Below are 22300 nucleotides of genomic sequence, written 5' to 3'. Positions count from 1 at the left end.
AGGCTTTGGGGTTGACGTTTTCTATTTTTATATCTGTAAAATACAGTACTTGTGCTGTCCAAAAAGCACATGGGGATGTCACGCCCAGCCCGCTCCGTCTGCCTGATCCTCCCATTTCCTTCCCACGCCCAGCCAGCTCCTTCTGCCTGATCCTGATCCTCCTGTTTCCTCCCCATATCACAGTTAGCATCATATAACATAAAACACTGCAACTTTAGACTGCACAGAGGGGAGCAGCACGTTCTGAGAACTGCATGGATTTTAACTGCACTCTGAAAACTCATTTTATAGGGTGACTTATTTTAATTATGCATTATGGTTTAGTGTAAAATTTCATACTTACAGTAAAATCCCTCCAAAGACCTATCAAGAGTCTGCAAGAAATCCCCAATAAATATGCAGGCACAGAATCCCAAAGCAGCCACTGTGACTGAAAGGGAATATCCTGAAAAGGGAAAGATCACATTACCTGCCGAGTGTGATTATCCACATCCTATGGTTAAAATGAATAGAACATTTAAACACACGAGTTTGCATTTCAGAAGTAACATGTTTTCCTCATTTAGACAATGGTGGTCTTTCCTTCTGCTCTCTTAGCAAAAGTACAATTCACACGATCACAGTCACATGACTCTCCGCCCTCACAATTACACAGACAAGTGACAATAAAAGAAACTGTGTCACAAAGCTGCTGTCCCACTGTGAATACAGTGTTTCTATCCATCCATCCATCCCACTGTGAATACAGTGTTTCTATCCATCCCTCCCTCTATGAATAGTGTTTATATCATCCATCCCTCTGTGAATAGTGTTTATATCCATCCATCCATCCCTCTGTGAATACAGTGTTTCTATCCATCCATCCCTCTGTGAATACAGTGTTTCTATCCGTCCCTCTCTGAATACAGTGTTTCTATCCATCCATCCCTCTGTGAATACAGTGTTTCTATCCATCCATCCCACTGTGAATACAGTGTTTATATCCATCCATCCCTCTGTGAATACAGTGTTTATATCCATCCCACAGTGAATACAGTGTTTATATCCATCCATCCCTCTGTGAATACAGTGTTTATATCCATCTATCCATCCCTCTGTGAATACAGTGTTTCTATCCATCTATCCATCCCTCTGTGAATACAGTGTTTCCATCTATCCATCCATCCCTCTGTGAATACAGTGTTTCCATCTATCCATCCATCCCTCTGTGAATACAGTGTTTATATCCATCTATCCATCCCTCTGTGAATAGTGTTTCTATCCATCCATCCATCCCTCTGTGAATACAGTGTTTATATCCATCCATCCCTCTATGAATACAGTGTTTATATCCATCCCACAGTGAATACAGTGTTTATATCCATCCATCCCTCTGTGAATACAGTGTTTATATCCATCTATCCATCCCTCTGTGAATACAGTGTTTCTATCCATCTATCCATCCCTCTGTGAATACAGTGTTTCTATCCATCCATCCCTCTGTGAATACAGTGTTTCTATCCATCCATCCCCCTGCGGCCCTGGATCCACACATCAGTCAGATTCAAACTAAACTGGGTTTGGACCAGGGATCAGTCCCACACACCAGGAATCGAACCCTCGTCCCTGCAGCTGTGAGGCTACTGCTGTGCCCACTGAGCACCGCGCCACAACATAGTGAAGTTACTCACTGTATTTATTAAAGGTGTCAGAGCAAACCTGCCTCCATTCACAGACACACAGCACTGATAAGGAGAATGACGACGGCAGGGAAACTCACCCAGTATGAATGTGTTTCGCATCAAGGCAAAGAATTGGGAGTAAAGAGCCAGGAAGAGCATGTTAAGCAGCGTGGGACGACCTGGGGGGGCAAAGAGAGACACCCTGATTACCTCATCACTCTACAGAGATATAACATGATATTAAATCTCTTTAAAAGAGCCTCCCAGAGAAGCCTGAGATCTGCAAATGCTGCCCGCATCACTGGCTGCAGTGTAATGGCAGTTATTGTTTGGCTGCAGTGATCTTTCTGTTATAGAGCTCATACAGCCTTTTGGTTTCCTTTCAGAGACACTGTGAGGAGTCCTGTCCCATTTGGGGTGCGTTCTGTTTATGCTTCGTTAGGATCTGTTTGCGAGGGCAGTGGGGAGGTTGCTCGACAGGTGGGCGGGGGGGGGTTGGGGCTGAGAGGTGACAGCAGAGTGACATGGGGGGGGGGGGGGCTGCTGGAGGGGTAGCTTTCAGCATTTTACCATGTTCCTTTACATAAGGTGAATTAATGTTCATGCCTCGGTGTGTGTGTGTGTGTGTGTGTGAGAGAGAGAGAGAGTCCCCAGGTTGTCCCAGTCCTGAGCCAAACTGTGACAGCACCCACAGTTCCCCCCCCCACCCCCCCGATTGGGTGTCCTGTGATCTTTCAGTTTAGTTTAGTTTTCTTATGATCTTTTGTTTTCCTCTGAGAGACGCCCACAGTTACCTTCCCGGTTCAGAGATTTTGTTCCCTCAGTAAATGCAGCCTCTCAGGGCCGATACCCGCTCACCCCCCCCCCAGCCTCTGTGTGTTAGTTCAGTATGATCCCAGCCTCAGTACTTACACGTAAAATCTGCCCAGATTAGAAGGATTTGTCTAAGTCGTACTTTCCCAGTTGTCCGCAGGGAGTGTATTACCCTAAACACACTGAAACCAACTGAAATGGGGGAAGATTAAAGTCAGTTACCATGTAACTCATCTCAGACACAGAGTAACATACAGGTGTGTTCAGTCCTCCTGTGTTTGAGACCCTGCACTGCACAGCCCTGTCACCTGGAGGTTCTGGGTTTGAATCCCATGTTGTTACTAAAAGAGTATCCCAGTTTGAATGGCAGGTTTAATTTGGTTATGAAAGGTTAAATGGGGGTGTTTCCGTTGGGTATTGTGTCACAGTATCCTAACTGTGTACAGGCAGTGCCCAGGTTACGGTGAGATCCGATCCTTAAGTCTGTCATTAAGCTTAATTTGCAGGTAAGTCAGAAAAATAATACAGAACTTAATAAAAATAACCATACAGTAATAATAACACTGCACAGGACACTGTATTGTACCTTAAGCCAGGCAATGTTTTCATCAGCATCACAAAGCAGAGACGGGGACTCGAGTTTGCAAATCACACTGGAGTCACACTGGAGTCACACTGGAGTCGCTCTTAAATTTACTCCAACTCGACTTGCAACTCCTTATGTTTTTGACTCAGACAAATCAATTTTACCCATTAATTGGATTAATTGGTTTTTGCTTTAGAACGATGTGTAAAAATGAAAATCGCGATTTACTTTTGCATTTACTTGGGCAGCCCAACAGGGGTCTGGGTTATACTCATTCATTAGCCAATCACATCACTCTAAAGTAGTTGGGGGCGGAGTCCGGCATGGTTTGGTCAGGCTGCCTGATACACAGGAAGCTCCTTTTCTTTTGTTAATCATATAGGGAAAGGGTGGGTGGGTGGGTGTGTGTGTGTGTGTGTGTGTGTGTGTGTGTGTGTGTGTGTGAGAGAGAGTGCGTGCGTGCGTGCATGTGAGAGAGTGAGTGAGCGGGTATACCTAATCCTTATGGGGACACAATGTCCCCATAACATGATAAATATCCATTTTATTTTAAAACTGTATTTTATAAAAATCTGTGACTGCTATGAAAAGAGTAAAAATGCAAAAATGTATTTTGTTTGGTTACTTATGGTTATGGTTAGGGCTGGGTAGGGGTTAAGGTTGTCATAGTTAGCGTTAGCATTTTTCCCATAGAAGTGAATGAGCTGTCCCCAGGATAGGTATACCCGACTGTGTGTGTACAGTATGTGTGTGTATGTTTGTATATAGTTGATTGTTGTTGCCAAGTTTGGACCCTCTTTGGGCTGTGTTTGTAACTGTTTGCACTAATTAAAGTTTACCTGTTCTAATGGGATGTCTTCATCATAATGTTATTTTTGAGAAAGAAATAGTTTTTAAATCTGCATTACAAAAGTATAAAGGTTCTTACAAAAGTTTTATTCAAAGCCATTTGAAATAGTGATTACTCTGAAAGTGTATATAAGCCTAAGGAACTATGACAGTTTTTTTTTTTTTTTTTAACTATTCAAGTGATGATTCCCATTTAGTCACATCAGTCACTAATAGAAAAAAAACAAATATGCAGTTACATTTTTTATAAATAGTGATGTCAAACTGGAACCATGATGGAGACTTGAGACTTGACTCGGACTCTAATTTTGTTACTTGTGAACATCTCTGTCCCAAAGTAGTGATATACATTATCACGAACCATTGTATTTAACCCACATTTGTAATGGAATAGGCTTCATAGGAGACCATTCGTGTACAAGTCATTCGTATGTCAGACTTTCTTAACTCGGGGACTCTGTACACATTAACTGTGGAAAATACACTTTCAGTATCACTGCCATGCAAATGCTGAAGTGCAACGTTTGTGTGTTTGACTACAATGTAGAAAATAAATACCTCCACACCTAATTCTGCTCTGATATCCCTGAAGTTACAAAATTTTAAACATTTTAAAAAGAAATACATTTATAAAATCTAAAAACATACTTACGTGGCAATAAAACCATGAAGATGGGAATCAGTAACATTGTTACTAATGTTCCAAGTTCATTCCAATTTGCACCTGAGTAATTTTTTGCCATTAAAACACTGACAGCAACTAAAATATAAGAATAGAGTCAGTCACCATGAAATCCATGTCAGACAGAAAGCAAACACAGACATACTCTGTGGTCCTGTGTTTAAAACCCTGCACTGCACAGCTCTGTCATCTGGGGGTTCTGGGTTTGAATCTCATGATGGACAGTGAGGTACTGAAGAAACAGTTCAGGATGTGAAGCCGATTAGCATGGAGCATGGAAAAGTAACACGGATGTCTGAGCTGGACATTATATCATACATCCCATAATGTACTTATTAACTGTGAAAGAAATACATACTGTAACCATCCATGTGGAATATTTCTGAAACCCCAGTGCCCTAAACAGACATCAAAAATAACAAAGACACTTATCCATCTACACATCCATCCATCTCCCATAATCACTCAGGGAGTGCAGTGCTGAGGTGAGCCAGCAGACACAGGGCAGGAGGAAGGGTATGTCCTGGTGAGGGGCCGGTCCGTTACGGGGCAGGGGGGAGGGTACACCCTGGTGGGGGCCAGTAGGTCACGGGGCAGGGGGGAGGGTCATTATAGATCCCATTTTACCTACATGGGTGTTTGTGATGGGGGGGGATCAGAGTACAGGGAGGAAACCAGTGCAAACAGCCCACATAGACATTTATAAAGAGACTTACTTATGGATGAAACTACGATGAGTGGATACAGGACTGCGCTTATTACTATTACACAGCCAAGATTTAAGGGAACTTTCGTCAAAGAGGCAAAGGCAACAACTGAAAGGAGATGAGAAGACAGTCAGTCAGTCACCATGAAATTCATGCCAGGCACATCGTAAGACAAACAGATGTGTTCAGGGGCCCTGTGTTTAAAACCCTGCACTGCACAGCCCCGTCACCATGGGGTTCTGGGTTTGAATCTCATGTTGGACACTATGGTACTAAAAGGACATCACACTCTGCTGATTTAAGTGGGTTATGAAAAGGTAACAAGGATGTTTGGGGAAGAAATTATATCACACATCCTATAATATATACATATCTATTCACCAATCCTGGACAGAGTGAAAGGGGGCTTGGAGCCTATTCTAAGCAGCACAGGGGACATGGCAGAGGGACACCTTGGGTGTGGTGCCATACACACACATGCTATGGGCAATTTACAGACACCAATTAACCTGAGAGGAGGGGGAGCTGAAACCCATATGACATGGGGAGCACATGCAGACTGCAGACAGACACAGAGGAGGGGGGACTCAAACCCACGCGACATGGGGAGCACATGCAGACTGCACACAGACACAGAGGAGGGGGACTCAAACCCACATGACATGAGGAGCACATGCAGACTGCACACAGACACAGAGGAGGGGGACTCAAACCCATATGACATGGGGAGCACATGCAGACTGCAGACAGACACAGAGGAGGGGGGACTCAAACCCACGCGACATGGGGAGCACATGCAGACTGCACACAGACACAGAGGAGGGGGACTCAAACCCACATGACATGAGGAGCACATGCAGACTGCACACAGACACAGAGGAGGGGGACTCAAACCCATATGACATGGGGAGCACATGCAGACTGCACACAGACACAGAGGAGGGGGACTCAAACCCACATGACATGGGGAGCACATGCAGACTGCAGACAGACACAGAGGAGGGGGACTCAAACCCACATGACATGGGGAGCGCATGCAGACTGCAGACAGACACAGAGGAGGGGGACTCAAACCCACGTGACATGGGGAGCGCATGCAGACTGCAGACAGACACAGAGGAGGGGGACTCAAACCCATATGACATGGGGAGCACATGCAGACTGCACAAAGACACAGAGGAGGGGGACTCAAACCCACATGACATGGGGAGCACATGCAGACTGCAGACAGACACAGAGGAGGGGGACTCAAACCCACATGACATGGGGAGCGCATGCAGACTGCAGACAGACACAGAGGAGGGGGACTCAAACCCAAGTGACATGGGGAGCGCATGCAGACTGCAGACAGACACAGAGGAGGGGGACTCAAACCCACGTGACATGGGGAGCGCATGCAGACTGCAGACAGACACAGAGGAGGGGGACTCAAACCCATGTGACATGGGGAGTGCATGCAGACTGCAGACAGACACAGGGGAGGGGGACTCAAACCCACGTGACATGGGGAGCGCATGCAGACTGCAGACAGACACAGAGGAGGGGGACTCAAACCCACGTGACATGGGGAGCGCATGCAGACTGCACACAGACACAGAGGAGGGGGACTCAAACCCACGTGACATGGGGAGCGCATGCAGACTGCAGACAGACACAGGGGAGGGGGACTCAAACCCACGTGACATGGGGAGTGCATGCAGACTGCAGACAGACACAGGGGAGGGGGACTCAAACCCACGTGACATGGGGAGCGCATGCAGACTGCACACAGACACAGAGGAGGGGGATTCAAACCCACATGAAATGGGGAGCACATGCAGACTGAACACAGAGACGGAGGAGGGGGACTCAAACCCACATGACATGGGGAGCACATGCAGACTGCACACAGACACAGAGGAGGGGGACTCAAACCCACATGACATGGGGAGCACATGGAGACTGCACACAGACACAGAGGAGGGGGACTCAAACCCACATGACATGGGGAGCACATGGAGACTGCACACAGACACAGAGGAGGGGGACTCAAACCCACGTGACATGGGGAGCACATGCAGACTGCAGACAGACACAGAGGAGGGGGACTCAAATCCACATGACATGGGGAGCACATGGAGACTGCACACAGACACAGAGGAGGGGGACTCAAACCCACATGACATGGGGAGCACATGCAGACTGACCACTGAGCCATTGCGATGCCCCATGGATACAGATTAACAGTGAACAATACAGCTATTATAGAAATTTTAAATATGTAAATTGTCATACATTTATTTCTATAATGTATAAAAGAAATACCTTTATGGATAATTCTGATCTAATACTTAGAAACTTACTTACTTCGCAATAAAAGAAAAACGATGAAGATAAATATGATTTCAGCAAAGACGCCCCCAAGTATCGCCTTCCCAGCTGGAGTTGGGGAGTGATTTGCTGAAAACTCAATGAAAGAACCTGAAATGAGGAAAGAATAGTCAGTCATCCTGAAATTAATGTCAGAAACAGGAAAACAACAAATGTGTTCAGTGGTTCATTTATTTAGCAGATGCTTTGGGACAAAGTAACAAGCCAGTGAGGATCAGAGAGCAGTGACAGAGGACCAGGCCGGACCTTACAGTTATGGAGAGTCAGTGACACATTATCCAGCCTAAATCATACTTCCACACAGCTATAAAGCCACACTGACACAGCGGCCGCTCAGCAGTGACAGAGGACCAGGCCGGACCTTACAGTTATGGAGAGTCAGTGACACATTATCCAGCCTAAATCATACTTCCACACAGCTATAAAGCCACACTGACACAGCGGCCGCTCAGCAGTGACAGAGGACCAGGCCGGACCTTACAGTTATGGAGAGTCAGTGACACATTATCCAGCCTAAATCATACTTCCACACAGCTATAAAGCCACACTGACACAGCGGCCGCTCAGCAGTGACAGAGGCCCAAGCCGACCCTTACAGTTATGGAGAGTCAGTGACACATTATCCAGCCTAAATCATACTTCCACACAGCTATAAAGCCACACTGACACAGCGGCCGCTCAGCAGTGACAGAGGACCAGACCGGCCCTTACAGTTATGGAGAGTCAGTGACACATTATCCAGCCTAAATCATACTTCCACACAGCTATAAAGCCACACTGACACAGCGGCCGCTCAGCAGTGACAGAGGACCAGGCTGGACCTTACAGTTATGGAGAGTCAGTGACATATTATCCAGCCTAAATCATACTTCCACACAGCTATAAAGCCACACTGACACAGCGGCCGCTCAGCAGTGACAGAGGACCAGGCCGGACCTTACAGTTATGGAGAGTCAGTGACACATTATCCAGCCTAAATCATACTTCCACACAGCTATAAAGCCACACTGACACAGCGGCCGCTCAGCAGTGACAGAGGCCCAGGCCGGACCTTACAGTTATGGAGAGTCAGTGACACATTATCCAGCCTAAATCATACTTCCACACAGCTATAAAGCCACACTGACACAGCGGCCGCTCAGCAGTGACAGAGGCCCAGGCCGGACCTTACAGTTATGGAGAGTCAGTGACACATTATCCAGCCTAAATCATACTTCCACACAGCTATAAAGCCACACTGACACAGCGGCCGCTCAGCAGTGACAGAGGACCAGACCGGCCCTTACAGTTATGGAGAGTCAGTGACACATTATCCAGCCTAAATCATACTTCCACACAGCTATAAAGCCACACTGACACAGCAGCCGCTCAGCAGTGACAGAGGCCCAAGCCGACCCTTACAGTTATGGAGAGTCAGTGACACATTATCCAGCCTAAATCATACTTCCACACAGCTATAAAGCCACACTGACACAGCGGCCGCTCAGCAGTGACAGAGGCCCAAGCCGACCCTTACAGTTATGGAGAGTCAGTGACACATTATCCAGCCTAAATCATACTTCCACACAGCTATAAAGCCACACTGACACAGCGGCCGCTCAGCAGTGACAGAGGCCCAAGCCGACCCTTACAGTTATGGAGAGTCAGTGACACATTATCCAGCCTAAATCATACTTCCACACAGCTATAAAGCCACACTGACACAGCAGCCGCTCAGCAGTGACAGAGGACCAGGCCGACCCTTACAGTTATGGAGAGTCAGTGACACATTATCCAGCCTAAATCATACTTCCACTCAGCTATAAAGCCACACTGACACAGCGGCCGCTCAGCAGTGACAGAGGACCAGACCGGCCCTTACAGTTATGGAGAGTCAGTTACACATTATCCAGCCTAAATCATACTTCCACACAGCTATAAAGCCACACTGACACAGCGGCCGCTCAGCAGTGACAGAGGCCCAAGCCGACCCTTACAGTTATGGAGAGTCAGTGACACATTATCCAGCCTAAATCATACTTCCACACAGCTATAAAGCCACACTGACACAGCAGCCGCTCAGCAGTGACAGAGGACCAGGCCGACCCTTACAGTTATGGAGAGTCAGTGACACATTATCCAGCCTAAATCATACTTCCACACAGCTATAAAGCCACACATGTTGCAACTACACCATTTAATCATCTTCATGTACCCAAGACTTTGGTGATCAGATATCTGGGATCAAAACAAACTGCCACCATTGCATACTATGTACTTTTATAATGTTTCTGCAAGTGTTCCAAACTGCATTTTGCAATGTCTATATTTTGATGTCAAATTATAAACTTAACATAAATCTGACATATTTACAATACTTATAAAAATTAAGATGCGTAATTAAAAAAAACAAATACATAAGAAATAATTTTCTAATTTAATTAGCTTTTGTTTAAAGCATGGTACAGTTGGGAGTGAGAGATGAGGGTCAACCAGCATCCATGACCCAACTGGGATTAAGGGCCTCGTTCACAGGCCTAATAGTGATATAGATACTCTGCCAGGAATGGGATTTGAACCCACAACCCTCCACACATGGGGTGAGAGATGAGGTTTAGCCAGCATCCCTGAAGCAGCTGGGATTAAGCACCTTGCTCACGGGCCTAACAGTGATATAGTGACTCTCCCAGGAATGGGATTTGAACCCACAACCCTCCAGACATGGACACAGGCCCCAAACCCGCTGACATGTACACCACCCCCACTGTTAAACTTACCAGTGCATATGGCTGTGACAGTGATGGAGCTTCCTAAAGACAGGGCCATGTATTTAATCACACCCATCCTGTCTGTAAATGAATATCAGAGTTATTTTAATAAATACAACGCAAATACAACACAGCTCAAGTCACAGTTGTGCTGTCAGATAATTATGATATTCAAGGTGAACTGGTATTCATCAGATTCAATGAACAAACACTGAATTTGCAACCATTTGAGTTAATAAAGAAGTACATGATTTTATATGTATATATATAAAAAAAAATTGAAAGTGATATATATATCTATCACTTTCAAAACTCACCTTCTTTTAATAGTGCACATTGGAAACAGAACATTAAACATAAGAAAACATACCTGTTAATAATCCCTGATACGGAGCCATATTAAACAACAGCAGGACACTGAGCAGACTGACGACAGCACAAGTAACAGCCTCTCCTGTGGATCCTGAAAAACACCAGTCACACCAGATGACACTGAGGGATCGTTCTGCAGGTTTATTTGCAGGTCGCAGATTGGATCCCAGTCTTCCTGGAAACATCAGTCACACCAGATGACACTGAGGGATCGTTCTGCAGGTTTATTTGCAGGTCGCAGATTGGATCCCAGTCTTCCTGGAAACACCAGTCACACCAGATGACACTGAGGGATCGTTCTGCAGGTTTATTTGCAGGTCGCAGATTGGATCCCAGTCTTTCTGGAAACACCAGTCACACCAGATGACACTGAGGGATCGTTCTGCAGGTTTATTTGCAGGTGGCAGATTGGATCCCAGTCTTCCTGGAAACACCAGTCACACCAGATGACACTGAGGGATCGTTCTGCAGGTTTATTTGCAGGTCGCATATTGGATCCCAGTCTTCCTGGAAACACCAGTCACACAAGATGACACTGAGGGATCGTTCTGCAGGTTTATCTGCAGGTGGCAGATTGGATCCCAGTCTTCCTGTCACAACATCCTCTTGCCTTTCTGAACTTCCCAGTGGATATTGCATTAATGGTAAGATGACTGACAGCTTGCATTTGAAATTCCATATTTAGTCACCAGGTGGCGCTTCCTTGCTGATAAAATGTTTGTTTTATCATATTGTGTTTATGTCTCACTTTGTACTTTCAAATACAGTCAGTCCTGCTACAATGCGACTAATGCATTTCTGAAAATCCTCACATTCACAAAAATCACATACTAAAATACACACATCAATGAGAAAAACAGGGTTACGGGAATGCAACTGTAAAACTTAGTAACTTATAGCAAACAAAATGAATTAAATAATAAAAACAGTGCCACCAGTGGCCAATAATATAATTACATGGATTTTAAATAACAAATAACAATAATACATCATTCAAATCTCCTATGTTTCTTATAAGTCTCACCAGAATTGACTATTATTAATTATGAGCATCATATAATTATTAATTATTATTAATTATGATTATTATTATTATTATTATTGGGGGGGTTCCAACAGCTAGCTGCCATATCCCTAATGTTTTTGCCCTGATTGTTTTTATTATTATTATTTTGTAAATTGTGTAAAAGGTCATTCTACAGTCCAGTCCAACTTAGAAATATGAAACTTGCAGGATAGGTATATCATGATCATTGAGGTCCAGGGCCATGGAGAAAATGACACATGTCAACCACCGGGGGGTGCTGCAGTAATGCACAACACGTTTGGCTTATGTCCTGAACTGAGTCGTACATGCAAAATTCTGCCTATGATTATTTATTTATGTATTTATTTGCTGTTTTGCAAAATTTGCAAAACCTACTTTTATACACTCGTCACTGGATTTTTCAATCAGAAACAAAGAATTGGTGTAATCCTTGGCCTGACCACTGCAATAATTATTTTGCACTTTTTTTTTTATTTTGGCTTTCAACAAGATACCTATTTTGGTTTGTTTTTCAGCTTTTTCAATGCAAATTTACGTTAGTTGCTATGAATCACTGTCAAAATGGGATGGACCTTCAGTAATTTATTCAGATCAAGTTTGATGCAGATACACAAATAGGGGGCGCTACAGAGAAAACTGGCTCTGTAGCCTAAATCGTCAGTTAATGACACAAAATTTTCAGGCTGGGTATTTGACATTAACCTGAGGTCACACACAAAAATGCATCCACTTCAACCACCAGGGGGCAGTATAATGAGGGTAAATGCATCCAGGTTCCATATTGTGACTCTGAGGTCCACACCATTCAGCATATTAACATGAGGATAAAGCCTGAGGACTTCTGTGGCCTGTACTATGAATTGGGGTTACTGGTTTATCGGGGTAACTTGATGGATTTAAGGTACCACAGTTTAAATGGACTTCATATTCGTTCACTTACATTTTCCCCAGACTACCTTAAATTCGACAAGTTACCACGATAAGCCAGTAACCCCGTTTCGTAGTACAGGCCCCTGGTCACAAGCAAACACTGGCATGTTAACCTAAAGGGGGCGCTATAACAAAGCAAAATGTGTTTTGGTTCATAACTCATGAAACATAAGTCAGATATTCAAACTTTGTATGTCATCCTATTCTGTGAGTTGAGATCTAAAGCTGTATAATAAGTCAATCTGTATTTCAGTGTTTCTCCTTAAGAATGCAAAATATGCCAAACTTAGTTTTGCGACCAAGTCCTTCAGGCTTTGAGTGAGGGAGACTAAATTTGTACTACATCAATCTTTTCATCCTCCTCATGAGCAATTTTATATTAAACATTTACCCTACTCACAAAATGTTAGGGATATTCAGCTTTCGGGTGAAATGTCAGGATTAACCTAAAATGCACCATAACCTTTACAGGTGAACTTCATGTGACCTTCCCTAAACTTTTGAATGCACATGTCCAACTGTTCAATGTTTCAGTACTTTTTACACAACTTGCTGTTCTCTAACAAGGAGCTTAACGGCAAAATTCACAACAGGTGTTTGATCCATGAATCGACCAATAAATTTCCTGGTTCAATCAGAATTGGTATTCAAACAGTCCTCCTCATCATGCTGTTCACGTTTTGACATCATGAGACCAAGACGACACCTAACAATTGAGCAACAGTACCTCGCCATTGCGAGGTTTCAAACAGGATGTTCTCAGACGGAAGTGGCCACTGAGCTTAGAGTGTCACAGAGTGTCATCAGCAGGTTGCAACAGAGATAGAGAGACTGGAAGAGTCACAGAAAGGCATAGAAATGGACGTCAGAGATCAACTTGTGTTCGTGTTTGTTATTGAGGGCAGTTACAAGGGGGGGGGGGCTCATAGGAAAGTTACGTATCATTATTATTATTACTACTACTACTTAATAGGCTTTGCTAAGCAGGTAAATCCATGTGGGCTTGTTCTTTTCATATTAAGACACATTAATACCAACTAGTTTTAAGAATAGTGGAATGTTACACTTTTTTCTTCCTCCGTTTGTGGCCCCCCCTGGATGGATGGCGCCCTTAGCATTTGCCTATATTGCCTATTCCACGGGCCGCCCTGTCGGCCCCCATTTTGAGGAAGTAAGAAAAATAATGTCATTTGACGACTAGGGGATACTGAATTAAGCAAAAATGCATTTTGGCTAATAACTTTTGATGTGTTTGCCCTAGAAAAATTATTCTTGTCTCTGGAAATAGTGTGGGAGGTCCCAAGGTCGACACGTGGCAAGCTGTCATATCAACCCAACTGGTCATGGTCCCCTTTTTGGATTTTATTGAAAGATTTCAATAATTGTCGAAAGCCCACAAATTTTGTCCAGTCTTCATTAAATGTAGCACAGATGATCTTCAAACTAAACCTCACAAAACTTATGAGACTGATTTTTGATTTTCAAAGTCATGTCCGTCACCACCAAAGGCAAATGTCAATGAAGCCGCCAAAGAGGAAGTGTTAATATTCTAAAAGGTGTGTTTAGTGGGGTCCACCGGTCAGCCAATCAGAAAAACTCCTGTTTTTCATTAATCTCCATTAACTCGCTGCTATCGGTGTTATTCAGGTACAGTGGTTCCTCAGTTCTCAAACTCATTAGAACTCGAATTTCTTAAAAATCGAACCAACCAGTTCGGAAAAAAATTACCTAGTACTCGATCTGAATCTCAGAATGAAACCGTGAAGATAACTTGTACGCGCGGGGAAATGAGTCAGGCGGCACGTCTCTCAGCGGTAACAAAGGGTAACGTCTCAGCCTCACATTCGCTGTGATAGCATGAATACATATATTTAGACAGTAAAAATACATTTAATAACAGTAATTATTATTATATAATAAAATACATTTTAAAACAAAGATTTCTTATTAATTATTTTTATATTAATAATAAACCATTAATACATTTAATTACAATAATATTGTCGTGCCGAGCAGGGACGGAGTGGAGACAAAGGCGCAGACGTCAGGGTATCGGGGAATACGGGGTTTAATTATAGGTAAGGCAGGCAAAACGCAGACGGACAATACAATGACCAGACTGGGGAAACAAACTGAAACGCGGACGAAATACAGTGGACTCAAGACAACAACCAGAAACAGCTGATCACACGGGGATCCCACACAGAGTTAACGAGGGGGCGTGGCACACGGAAGGAGCAGACGATCGGAGCAGGACATATTGGTTTTTTTTAACTTTACACATTGGATACATTTATTTTCTTACGTTACAAATTACTGTTTTGATGAATGTCCTTAGATGTGTTTAGTACAGTATATGCTCTTTTCGTTTTATCCGGTTCATTTTGTGTTTAAATGCTAAAAAAAACATATTTAGGTGTAATTTTTTGGGGCCGGGAACCAATTAATTGATTTTCCATTATTTCTTATGGGGTAAATTCGATCAGAACCCGAACTTTTTAGGATTCGATCCGGAGTTCTGAATGGATTAAGTTCGAGTTCTGAGGTACCATTGTATTTCAATGCACAACAGCTTCAATAAAATCCTTATTTTTCTTTGCTTATTTATACAGACATTATTCATTCATAAAAACATTTACTAGTGAAATTCCTGATCTCTCCTGGATCTTTAGCCAATAACATTTATACATTCATTTAATTTACTGCTGTTCTTCACCATAAAACCATTATACATTGTACAACTTAGAGGGCAGTGGGTGGCTCAGTGGGATGAGCCTGTGGGCCTATAATCGCCTATGGGTCCTTGAGCAAAGCCCTTAACCCCCAGCTCCCTGGGCGCCCTAACAGGTGGCTGCCCTTTGCGGACAACTTACTCTACAAAAGAACAAGTTGAGGGAGCCATAAGGACAATTTCCCCACAGGAATTAATAAAGAATCGGTTATTGTTTTTATTAAAAGGACACAAATAATTAAAATCTGTCAGCTTTCAAAGCATTCTTTACATTTATCAAAAAACAAGAATGTATAAACCATATGAAATGGACCCACCTTCAGTTAGACCCCACAGGATGAATGCTGAGGACGTCATGATTGGTGGAGCTATGACATGTGACCAGTGACACAACACAGCCTGTCTGCTTTTACCTATAGACAGAAAGTACAGCCAAATGTAACATTAAATTATCATTAGATGATGGTTCATGCCAAGTTTAATGATCTACAGCCATCCTCAGTTGGTCATTCTGCTGTATCCTCCTCTACAGACAAGCAGTACAGACTGTCAGCTCTTGTATTATTTTTAGGAGAATTTCAATGACATGCGTGTAGATACAGTCCTGCCTGATACCCCATGTCTACTGAGATGGACAGACACCCCGTGTAGATACAGTCCTGCCTGATACCTCATGTCTGCTGAGATGGACAGACACCCCATGTAGATACAGTCCTGCCTGATACCCCATGTCTGCTGAGATGGACAGACACCCCGTGTAGATACAGTCCTGCCTGATACCCCATGTCTGCTGAGATGGACAGACACCCCGTGTAGATACAGTCCTGCCTGATACCCCATGTCTGCTGAGATGACCTCGACAGGATAAGTGGTGCCAACCATGGATGAATTGAAATGGCTAGAAATGACAGACACTTCACAGTTTTATACTAGTTTTACAAAATTTGGATTAAAACTGAATATCTTTTAAAATTACTTACTTTTCTTTACAAAATGCCAGACAGAGAAAGAACCAGTAAGTAGGACTACAGGTGTGACAGCGATGCACAGCGCCAGATTCAACCAAAACAGGGATGAATACTCTAAAAAAAGAATTATATCCCATTAATCATTTCCTCAAAAAGACTGGTAGTCATGCTGCAGCATAATCCGTACGTTCAACCCACCAGTTAGCCTCACAAACTGGAGCAGAAATTTAGGAATAAATCTTTTTCTATAGGTGTGTAATTACTAACTGCTGTTCAGCCTTTAAAACATGTTTATTAAAATGTAAGATTTTTCATATTCTCATATGTGGTTTTGATAAATTTATGTTGCACAGAATAATTTAATTATTTACCCAGTCAAACATTGTCAAGCACAATTAATAAAAGTACACAGTTATCACTTTTTTGTCAATCTTAAATTATTAAATAATAATATAACCATAATTATGCACCACACTACACCAATCTAATAAAATGAGCTATGCACTAAATGTGAGGCCTGAATAGAATATTCATTCATTACATTATGTTTGCATACAGTGATCTCACAAAGTCTAGGGACACTTGCTTAATTCTGTAAACACACTGCAAAGTATTGGTTTCATAAGAGACGTCAATTGACAAGCAATGTTTAACATATCTGCACATGTCTTCCTGTCATAATTTTTTTAATGACTCACTCAGTTCTGTTCTTACGGAAGAGGATTAGGGCCACCATGAAAATATTATTTGAATTCTGACTTTTTTCTCAGAATTCTGAGTTTAGAAAAAAAGTCAGAATTCTGACATTAAAGTCAGAATTCAAATAATATTTTCATGGTGGCCCTCATCCTCTTCCGTATGTTCTTCTCATTTTGCTATAAATTGCAATTGTAGTCACTGCCCCCCCCCCAAAAAAAAGACATACTAAACACAAATACTTGGTGTTTTCTTATTGCAAAGGTGTTATTAAATAAAAATAAGTGAGACTGTCATTGAATTTTTTTAAAACTCAGAACAGCTCTTTATAATTTGTGTTTCAACTTATAACTACTTAAAATGAGTGTTTTACTCAAAATTAGTGGTATAATGTGAAATATATTTTGAAAAACAAAATAAAATACATGAATGATTTTTGTTATGAAACCAACAAATATTTTTCCTGACTTAAGCAACAATCCCAAGACTTTCTGTGAGCTCTGTATACAGAGTAAATGGACTGAATTTGACCTTTTTTATTGTTACACTAGCAGAGTAAACCCAGTTAGACTGAGGGCATGTGGATAATAATCAGTCTACAGCAGAACCACCAACCCTCAGGAGTCATTTAATCACACAAACTATGTTGGAATGCTTATTAAAACCAGTCCTTCCAGTGACTCACCCAGTGCTACTATCCTGGCAGTCGTACTGGCAGAATCAGCATCTGTCTGGACTTCACACATAAACTCTCCTTCATCTTCAGTCCTGAATTTCCTCAGTCTCATTGAGAAGTCTCCTTTGGGAATTTCCGCAGCAAAGAATTCAGCTCTTCCAGCGTAATTCTTATGCTGAGTCCCTGGTCTGATCTTTCCATCAGCGTACAGCAGCACCAAGATGTCACCGTCTGTCTTTATCCATGTCACCTGAAGCTCTGTCACACTGACATGGGTCCCCACAGAGCAGCTGAGAGTCACATCCTCCCCAGCATGTGCATAGACCGGCTCGTCTGCACCCGTCACCACCAGCCGCCCTGGAACAAGAGCAGGAAGGTTCACACAACCTGGCAGCCTGACAGTGCTGTGTTTTCCCCTCCTGGTCACGAACAAAACTCAGATATTTTGGGCTGATTTCATTTTAAAATGCATCACTTTTTTAAATTTGCCAATTATGAGCATGGAACCTCATATAAATTTATTTCAAGCAATTTTTGTTTGAAAATTAAATGTCAGAACTTCACACCAAAGATCAAATAAAACATTTATAAAGTACAACCAAGTGAATTTTAATTCCTACAAAGCAGCTAAATTTCCCACCAGATACACCAACAGAATGAGAAACCCCAGACATAAGTAATAATGATACAATCCCATGTGTCTTTGGCCGTGACACAGAAGGGCTCACTTGCCTACTTCCTGTATTCGCACCCGTGTTTCACGGCGCTCTTGCTCTCTGTAAACCACACACTTGTACACTCCTGCATCTGCAGCCCTCACATCCTCCAGCAGCAGAGAGAAGTTTCCTTTGGGGATTTCCTGAGGGAGTAAGTGGGCTCTGCCCCTGTAGGCGTCCCCCTGCGATTCAGATCTGCTCTGACCCCCCAGGAATAGGTGCACAATGGTGTCTGTGTCAGTCCTTCTCCACTCCACCTCCAGCTCCTCCAAAGGCAGGGGTCTGTCGGCAAAACAGGGCAGCAGTACAGCTCCTCCAAGCCGGGCAGTGAGAGGATCAGCTGAGCCGTGTAGCAGGAAACCTACCGCGAGGATAAGATACATAAAGTCATGGAATAAAGCGTTAAAAATACAGCAGAACTCATGAATTACCAACCAGTTACTTGAGACTTTGGCAAGAAATGACTTTTACATAACTCAGTACACCAAAAACAAAGTCCTGTTCTTAAGGTCATCTTAATCATATTTCTTAAACCAGACACATAAAACATCAAAACATGGGACTTATTTTTGTCCAAAACGTACCAACAGTGTTAATGACGAACTTCAACAGAACCAAAATAACGCAGAGACATTTCATCTTCATCTCCCCCTACGAAGTGCTGATTCCTCCTTTTCTTACTCAAAGAACCGTTTCCATACGACAGGCAAACTTCACCATATATTATAACTATATATACGCTCTGGTTAGCAAAAATGGCGTATTCATGACCGGACCTTCGCTTTCGGTTTACGCCTGGAGCCGAAACACGCCCAGGGCAACCTGGGGGCGGATCGCACGGCCGGTTTCGGTTCGGAGCTGCTCTGATGCAAGTCGCGTTAGTACGGTTAGGTGACTGATTGCTATCGTGAAAAACTTTGAATGTCCTTCGTAGATTTAGTATATAAAAAGGAAAATTGGTAATGGACTCCTCTAAGTTTGTATCACAAATATCCTTGAAAATCACAATACTCTTATTTGAACGAAGGCATACACTTAAAACTTTGAAACTTAAGTGGTATATTTATTAAAATCACTGTGCATACTTTCTTTCTCGATGAAACAATCTGTGTGCAGAAGTTGCAGTGTTTCTCAGTTGCATCTACACTGAACCTGGCCCTTGCCGTGTTCCTTGCACTCTCTTTAAATGAAGGACTGCCGTAGGGATCCATTATTGATTGATTTACAGCAGAGATCACTAACAGGCGGACCGCGGTCCGGGTCCGGACCCAGAAGCTGTCCCATACGGAGCCAGACCGATAGCCAAAACAGAAAGTTATTATTTTGAACCTGATGGGGTGCTTCTATTTTAACCGACGCAGCTTTTGTAGTCTTTTCGGTAGTGAGTTGGTACTAGAACCGCCGTTTCCCACGCCAATGAAAGTCAAACGCCTTTGATCGCCAAGCAAGACGTAGTTCTGCGTATGCAGCCCTTTGTTTGCGCTAATATGCCATTAGTGTTAATAGCAGCAGCAAAGCTAACACCTGCAACTAAAAAGCGTAATGTTCCTAACAGAGTGGCTGATCGGTCCTGAAATCGTAAAGCTGAAAAGTTTTCAAACACAGTGTATAGGCCTATTATATAACATGTTGGATAAATAGACGTAGTTTATTGGTGACTTCATGTTCGTTGAAGTTTCCGCTTTTTAAACAACTGTATAAACTGAAAGTAATATTATTTGTTATATAAATCAACTCAGGTGAAACAAAAAATGTATGTTTTCAGGGCTGCCAAATCTCAAGCAGCTGGCATGACACTCACGCTTTCAGACTAACGCAGCAAATCTATATTATTCCATTATAAATATCATGAGGCATGGAACGGGGAAACAGGAGTCGAATGAACACAAGGTGTAATTAGGAAACCACGGTCAGGTACATACAACCACTACATAACGTTAATGACCACACTCCTAAAGGCACACAGACACGGACTTAAATACACAGAACTAATGAAACACAACTAGAAACAGCTGATGACACGTGGATTCCACATGAGGCAGCGAGGGGGGCGTGGCACACAGGAGGATAGGCACGAGCAGGGCATGAAAATAAATCTAAACCTATTTTTTTTAAGGCTACTTAAATATATATCACACTAAATAGTTAGACATTATGATCTTCTGGACCTTCGCTTCAAGAAATTTTCTCTAACTGGACCGCTTTAAATTTTAGTTGAATACCCCTGATTTACAGCGTGTTTATTGAGCAGCGCGCCCACGGATCAGGCAGCGCGTGCGCGTGCCCGCTGTTCCAGCCGCTGACGGGCGTCATACGCGCACCGTCTGATCTCGTCCTGTTGCTGTTGATCCTGCATCATCATAATTAATGTTGTGCCAGGACCGTCAATGTACTTGACTAGTTACCTTGTTCTGTTGTCATATTTTGCAGCTTGGGGGAAAATACCGGAAACATTGCTGCCAAATCCACATAATATAAGCAACTTGGGCTTTTTTCCTGAAGTCGCTTATGATTTCATTGAGTTGACGGTTGCAATTTTTGGGCTTGTTCTTGTTTTGAGTTCGTGGTTTTAGGTCTTTTTAACCTAATTCTAATTTTTATATAATATTACAGATTAATTCGAAGAAATTCAAATATTAATGACAGTTATACATGTCGTCAAATGCTGCCTTCAGTTTAGTGTAACTATGCTTGGGCAGTAATTTCTCCCTGGGATCAATAAAGTTAATCTTAGTCATAATCGTGTTTAATTTTTCATACCGTCACACTGTCCATACATTATACCGTGAAGTATGGTGTACATATGAAAGACCCAGTACTGTCACTGGTACAGAGGTATGTGATGCAGGACTGGAAAACTGAAAATGAAAGCTCCATATGGCAGAGTAATGCCAAACGTGAAGGAGAGGTTAATGAAAACAAAGTGCTGATACAGACAAACCGGTCTGACACGTCCATCAGTGTCAGGTGTGCAGGAATTCAGGCGAGGCGGGATGTGACCAGACTGGGCGTGACGGAATGGAGGCTTAACTGACACAACAGTAACTTACTGCCTGCTGTGCTGTATTGCTATTACCGTCCATATGTGAAAATACAGGACATCCATGTAAATTTAAAGCAGCTGATTACTGTAATATGTGATGCCAGAGGATACAGCTGTCATTTGACTGTAATTTGTTATGATAGTACATCAAATTGCTGTGAAAATAATGCATCGCACCCACAGGCTCCCTATCAGAGGACAGGAGCATGGGCGTGCCGGCCTACGTGATGCTGATGGGGGTGTCCCCCTTCCTGGGCAACAACAAGCAGCAGAACTTCCTCAACATCTCGCAGATCAACAACAGCTGTGTAAATGAGGTGTTGGGGGTGCCACAAGTAGCTCCAATGTGGGATTTCCCAGTTAGCTGGATAACTTAAACCAAATGTGGAAACTGTCCAATAGGAGCATCTGTAATTAACATTCCTATTGGACAAGCCTTACATTTGGGTTATCTGGCTAATGAAGAAATCCTGTATGCTTTGTGTAATACCCCCCAGGTCTGGAACACATCTTGAGTTTCACCCTGTCAGCAACGTGAGTGTTGCCCCGCGTGAGTGTATGACAGTTTCTGATGTTGATCTGTGAGTGTATGACAGTTTCTGATGTTGATCTGTGAGTGTATGACAGTTTCTGATGTTGATCTGTGAGTGTATGACAGTTTCTGATGTTGATCTGTGTCAGATGGAGACCCCTGCTTTGCCTGGC

General features: G+C 43.0%; 1 protein-coding gene across 1 annotated transcript; it reads right to left on the bottom strand.

The window, feature by feature from the left end:
• Positions 1–214: 214 nt before the first annotated feature.
• LOC140589096 (uncharacterized) lies at positions 215–18189 on the bottom strand. The gene is made up of 8 exons (XM_072711710.1): positions 17846–18189; positions 15814–15909; positions 10786–10878; positions 10425–10496; positions 2574–2666; positions 1760–1840; positions 344–445; positions 215–219 (listed from the first exon to the last, which is right to left on the bottom strand). Exons 1-8 carry the CDS (start codon positions 17946–17948, stop codon positions 215–217), a joined length of 645 nt encoding a protein of 214 aa, XP_072567811.1. The 5' UTR covers positions 17949–18189.
• Between the last annotated feature and the right edge of the window lie 4111 nt (positions 18190–22300).

Source organism: Paramormyrops kingsleyae, chromosome 4 (genome assembly GCF_048594095.1).
Source record: "Paramormyrops kingsleyae isolate MSU_618 chromosome 4, PKINGS_0.4, whole genome shotgun sequence".
Taxonomy (NCBI): Eukaryota; Metazoa; Chordata; class Actinopteri; order Osteoglossiformes; family Mormyridae; genus Paramormyrops; species Paramormyrops kingsleyae.
This window is presented reverse-complemented; position numbering and strand designations above follow the sequence as displayed.

Bases quoted from the DNA above. Each gene is read 5' to 3' on its own strand.
- LOC140589096 (XM_072711710.1), bottom strand. From the start codon at position 17,948: ATGAGACTGAGGAAATTCAGGACTGAAGATGAAGGAGAGTTTATGTGT. The intron at 10,879-15,813 runs GTGGGTCCATTT...GGTGTTTTTCAG, and splicing joins CCTGTGGGGTCTAACTGAAG to GATCCACAGGAGAGGCTGTT. The intron at 2,667-10,424 runs GTAAGTTTAACA...CCCCCATTTCAG, and splicing joins TGTCACAGCCATATGCACTG to TTGGTTTCAGTGTGTTTAGG.